This window comes from Esox lucius, chromosome 10 (genome assembly GCF_011004845.1).
Source record: "Esox lucius isolate fEsoLuc1 chromosome 10, fEsoLuc1.pri, whole genome shotgun sequence".
Lineage (NCBI taxonomy): Eukaryota > Metazoa > Chordata > Actinopteri > Esociformes > Esocidae > Esox > Esox lucius.
Window position 1 is genome coordinate 5,979,749 of NC_047578.1, and position 5,638 is coordinate 5,985,386.

A 5,638-nucleotide genomic window follows, 5' to 3' on the forward strand; every position below is an offset into this window, starting at 1 on the left:
ACCGATCAACATCACAGTCACAGCAAACCAATCAACATCACAATCACAGCAAACCAATCAACATCACAGTCAAAGCAAACCAATCAACATCACAGTCACAGCAAACCAATCAACATCACAGTCACAGCAAACCGATCAACATCACAGTCACAGCAAACCGATCAACATCACAGTCACAGCAAACCAATCAACATCACAGTCACAGCAAACCAATCAACATCACAGTCACACCACGTAACACAGAGAGTTTTCCGGCTCTTCCTTTGGCTCGGATTCAGGAATGCTGTGTTGATTCTTATTCAGTTTGGTGCCGACTTGATGACCTCGTTCTGAGCTCTTATGTTGTAACGTAACATTTCATCACTTGCATGCAGTTCTGCTGACTTGCAGCTTATCACGGTATTTTCTAGGCTTTTCTAGACATGACATCCCTGTAGATCGTAACCATGTTATGTGACTGCTAGTCTCTCGTGAGACGACGCCAAAATTTAGTCTTGGGAGCCCAGGTTATACAATAACATACTGCTGTTTTATTTATAAACAACTTTATTCACCAAATGTCCTTTACAAGTGTTACATCCTGAAAGTGCAATGACTGACACCTGTACGGAAGGACACAAACATTAGACCACACATCCACACATTAGCCCACACATCTACACATCCATACATTAGCCCACACACCCACACATCCACACATTAGCCTATTTATAAACATTGTCACCGCAGCACTCAAGTCTGTCGTAGACTGTCACGATGCCAGCGCGTTTGAAGGAAAAAAAGACAAACTCCAAACCCCATTAAATCCCACTGAGGTATTAACTAGTAGTTAAACACCTCGTAGTTAGATATGAACCAGTGAGTGCATAAAATGGAAAATAGTATGTTGTAAAAGACAATATTATTCTTAATAGAGTAGCCGAGTGTGCATGTAAGGCTTAGTTCTGGTTCTCGCAATTATTCACAGTATCGATTCAGTTGCGCAGTTCAGAGTGTTGATTTCCTTGTCCATTTCGGACCTGCGATCACCTGCTCCTCTGTTTCTCTTAAGTCTTATTCTCTAAACCTATCCTTGGGTGTGATTCGTGTTACTGAGATCAGAGTGTGATGACAAGACAAGGTTACGAGTCAGAAGGGCAGTCGGTTGGTTTCAGTACAACACAGGTGTCTACGTCTCGTACTCGTCCTCGAGGTCCATATGACTGAGGCTGTAGTCAGGCATCACGTACACTGACTTGCTCTTCTTCTTGCGGTTCTTCTTCCGCTCTTCAGGCTCCTGAGTGCCAGTCAGTGAGAGGTAGGAGGCGATGCTGTTCCTGACGCCGTAACTCACCGCAGTGTCCCGGTTATCCTGGCCCTGAAGAGCCGCTGTACTGACCAGATCTCTCCTGTTGATTGGTTCAGACGAGGGGGAGGGGTGGGATTAGAACATTATCTGAACAAATCAAAGGGAATTCGAAAGCAGAACGGTCAAATCCGGACAGTGTTTTGGAGGCAAATGTCAAATGTTCCTGAGTTGTAATCAGCCTGCATCTGCTAGACCAGTGGTTCTCAAACCCCTTCCTCTAGGAACCCCTTCCTCTAGGAACCCCTTCCTCTAGGAACCCCTTCCTCTAGGAACCCCTTCCTCTGGGAACCCCTTCCTCTGGGAACCCCTTCCTCTAGGAACCCCTTCCTCTGGGAACCCCTTCCTCTGGGAACCCCTTCCTCTAGGAACCCCAGCCGCTGCAGGATTTTTAACTACTCCTGCGCTAGTCCACCTGATTCAACCTGTCAGCTAACACTCACGCCCTTGTTTTTGTGAACCTGGTGCGCTTTTTCAGGGCTACAGCTAAGGAGAGTTTTGAAAATTGCCATGCCAGACTAAGTCTTTTTGATCGGAGAACGACAACCACAATGTTTTGGAACGACGGCCGCGTTTTTTCCCCTGCAAGACAGTGACAACCCCCGAGGTGACATTTCCGTTAGTACTGTACACACGACGTGGCCACTTTATATTGTTTGTAAATGAACAGCCGGCTTGTGCTTCGTACCTGTTCACTTTCTTCCAGTCAAAGTTGTTGCGCCGCATCACAACGGGTGGGGGCTGGGAGGGGATGTCCTGCGGGCTGGTGGTCTCCGACAGGCAAGGCGCCGTGAGGATACAACACAGTCCGTCCGAGGAGTCTAGATCACAGAGCGACATGGGTTAGGGTTCGCGCACACAATATTCATCACAGGTACTCAGGAAAACACGGCTCCCAGCTCCAAGGTGCACGCAACACGCATCTGTCTCGGGGGGGGGCGTGGCGGATGGCGGGGTCACGCTGGGAAGGCTGTATTCCTGTTTTATGACGTGTCGTTCCCTCGTGAGATATCTGGTTCTGATTCTGACCCCGTCACATGCATACATAGACAAGCTAAAACACCAACCATTTCCTCTGAAAAGATAAAAGACCCCTAGCATCAGCACAAACATGTCCTAATGGTCATTATCATAAAGGACAAATCTGTTTTGTTCTTAGTGAACTCTTGGGCAAAAACATGTCAGAAAGATGGCTAGCATCTGAAGTTATCAAAACATTTTGTGTAGTTATTTTCAATGTTTGTGTGTGTGTGTGTGTCTGTTTTGGATTTACCAGAGTAATGATTGACCATATCTTCCAGACACTGGAATGTCAAACGAGGAGAGATGTAGAACCAGCTGTTCTCCAGCCGAAAGATTTTATAGTGCATGATGGTTCGATGCTTGACAGACAATGAGTAGACACCTGTCAACAAAAATGTATGCTCTCATACATGTTCATCTCCTAGCGTCATATGAACAGTACTGATGCCCAGTAACATCTTAGTATGTCTTCAAACAATAATGAATTCACCTCTTTCATGAATGCTTTCCCTGACCATGAAAGACCCGGGTCTATTTCCAGGGAGACGAAGTAGTTCCTCCGCCTTCTGCCTCACCACTCCCTCAAACAGCCATCTTGGAAAGCAACACACATTACGTCAAGTGTTGCTATGTCATGCTACAATTGACACTGACATGTTTGCAGTCTTCCTGTTTTAGGCGTTTCATTATTTTCGAACTTTGAAGGCTCTTTTGTGAGCCAAACATGTCCTCCTATGTAAAAACAATCATGTTTACCCATGGTAGACTTTAGCGACATGGTCATAAGGGATGTAGTTTTCACTTCCTGACTGGCCAGCCCGGACTCTCCACCAGTTACCTTCCCTAAAGACACGCACAGATAAAAGGGGAAGTGTGACTGAACACGATGTATCATTGGAGTAGTTCTCCATATTGTAAGAAGCTGCAAAGACAATGGAGTCATGCTTATCATTTCCCTGTCCCAAGCCCCCCCCCCCCCACCCCCAATTCCTTATTGTCTGTCTGCAATGATGCTACGTTGCAGGGCTTTGTGTTATATTTCGGGTTGTTTTTTTCACTGTGGCTTGCAGGGTGTTTTTGTGGCAGTCTGCTATCTTGTTATCAGTCTGTGCTGTGCATTCATACATTTCTGCTCTAGGAAGCTCTCAGTATGTGCCGTGGCTACATGGTTTATAATTGGTCTCACAAACAGGGTAATGATTGTACTTACCGAGACAAAACTCTCAGCTTCTCGCCCATCCTGAAGATGGGGTCACTGATGTCTGGAGACGGATAATCATGGAGCACGACAAGTGTGTCATGTTCTTCTGCTGAGGAACCAGCAGTGTTCCACAATTACATCGACATGAACACACAGGTGCCATTAATCAAAAATGTCACGTAGCTTCAAATTCCAATTCAAATGAACCACCTGGGTATGTTCACCAAAAACAGTCAAGCTGACCAACTTCTGTATCACAACCAAGTGACAAATAACAGCTCAATCAGTTGTTTTCAAGCCTTACCTTTTAGCACACTGTCATGATAATCCGAATGTGTTTCGTTCCCAGCTCCCCTGGCCCACATCGCATTCCCCATCGTGGCACCCAACCAGGCCAAGCTCTAAGTTCAGATGGACAGCATACTGTAGCTACTGATACTTGTAGTTCCTACTCTTGCTGGCCAGCAAAACCCCAACTCACCACCTTTGCCAGTCTCTCTCTCTCTCTCTCTCTCTCTCTGAGTGTGTGGCGTGTGTTGTGTTTGGGCGTTTGCGCGTGTGTGTTTGAGTGAGTGTGAGCATGTGTGTTGGCCCGTGTTGTAACTTCCTATTAATGGCCACAGAGACATCTCTATCATGAAACACATATAGCTGCAGAGAGGCTCCGTGTCAACCACAACTTTCCAACCCCCCCCCCCTTTCTTTTATAAATACTGATAATACTGTTTCGTATATTTTTTTATATTTATATATGTGTAATGTATATACCATATGATGTACATGCTGGACATATACAGCGAAGGAAAATATTAAGAGACCACTGCACCTTTTTCTTTCCTTTCCAAAAAAGTCAATGAGGAACAGACAAGTTAAAATTAAGAGAGGTGCAGTGGTCTCTTAATTTTCTACGGAGCTCTTTATACTGTGTATATATATATATATATATATATATATATATATGTGTGTGGGTGTGTGTGCCTTTATATGACTTCACCAATAACACACAATAAATGGACCAAGCTTTCTTTCCAGCCTATTTAGTGTTCACTAGCTTCACATTCTGGAGTGTCAGCCCTGTGGTAAAAAGGTGTAGGCCCACGAGCTGGTGAAACTGGACAGATAGTAACATTGCTCAAAACAGGAAACAGTGACACAGTGGAAACAACCAGGAGATAATATTTTGGTTAATGTGAATGTCGTGTCAGCCAGGATGTCTTATCCTGTGTGTTAATCCTATTTATAGCAGAAATTGTCAAAAATAGCATTGCTCTAAATTCCTTTGCATATTGTTCATCGTCACAGTGTGTGTTTTAATAATGGTAAACATTATTAAATATATGCTAGATATACAGGCTTAGTACATCTTTTAACGATACATGTTCACAGTGCAATAAAGTCATGGCATTGCCTGTATACTCACCTAGCTAGCTGACTCGGGGTCCTGTGAACTGATCAGGCTTGGTGGATCAGTAGACAGACGTTGTGGTCAAACATGTTCTTTGGTACTATGTGTGGGAGCGTGGCCACAGGGACCATCTCAACTTGGACAGCTACAAATGACCGTTAGGCTTACAGTTCACCCTGAACTGATACCCTGTCGCAGTTAGGCGAGAGCACTTCCTCTGGCCACACACACACACACCACACTTAAATTGAGGAAGGCCAAGTGTACCAGAGCAAAGAGAAGAGAAAATACTCAAGAAAGAAAAGAGAAAATACTAAATGAAAGTAAATATTTTCCATTCCAATATCTGTGCTGTAAAGATAACGTTGCTTTAAACTTCATAGGTTTTCTGTGCTCTAATTTTTTTTTCGAAAAGTAGGACTTCTGCCATTTATCAAGTGTTGACACACTTTAGTTACCACCCAAAATGTCTCAAAGTGTTGCATCATTTCAACAGTGGAATGCTGCACTCAAGTCATTGTAAGTTCAGGATTGGAGTAATAGCTCGTATTTTCTTCCTGGTCGTCTATAGTTACCAGACCTGCTTTATTTCCTGCTTTTTGGCAGTTTTATGCAGGACTGTTTCCATAGGGATTTGATCTTGACCCTTCCACTTTCTGCACCG

General features: G+C 44.3%; 1 protein-coding gene across 3 annotated transcripts; it reads right to left on the reverse strand.

The window, feature by feature from the left end:
- Window positions 1-507: 507 nt before the first annotated feature.
- Window positions 508-5,340, reverse strand: sla1a (Src like adaptor 1a). 3 transcript variants are annotated; one of them, XM_010891541.5, is made up of 8 exons: window positions 4,990-5,340; window positions 3,874-3,970; window positions 3,579-3,678; window positions 3,125-3,211; window positions 2,859-2,962; window positions 2,619-2,750; window positions 2,034-2,166; window positions 508-1,388 (listed from the first exon to the last, which is right to left on the reverse strand). In XM_010891541.5, the coding sequence occupies exons 2-8, from the start codon at window positions 3,944-3,946 to the stop codon at window positions 1,169-1,171; spliced, it is 849 nt and encodes a 282-aa protein (XP_010889843.2). In that variant the 5' UTR covers window positions 3,947-3,970; window positions 4,990-5,340; the 3' UTR covers window positions 508-1,168. The 3 variants fall into 3 exon arrangements, with proteins under 3 accessions (XP_010889843.2, XP_019905581.2, XP_019905580.2); XM_020050022.3 differs by lacking the exon at window positions 4,990-5,340 and having other exon boundaries at window positions 3,579-3,675; window positions 3,874-4,353; XM_020050021.3 differs by lacking the exon at window positions 4,990-5,340 and having other exon boundaries at window positions 3,874-4,352.
- Between the last annotated feature and the right edge of the window lie 298 nt (window positions 5,341-5,638).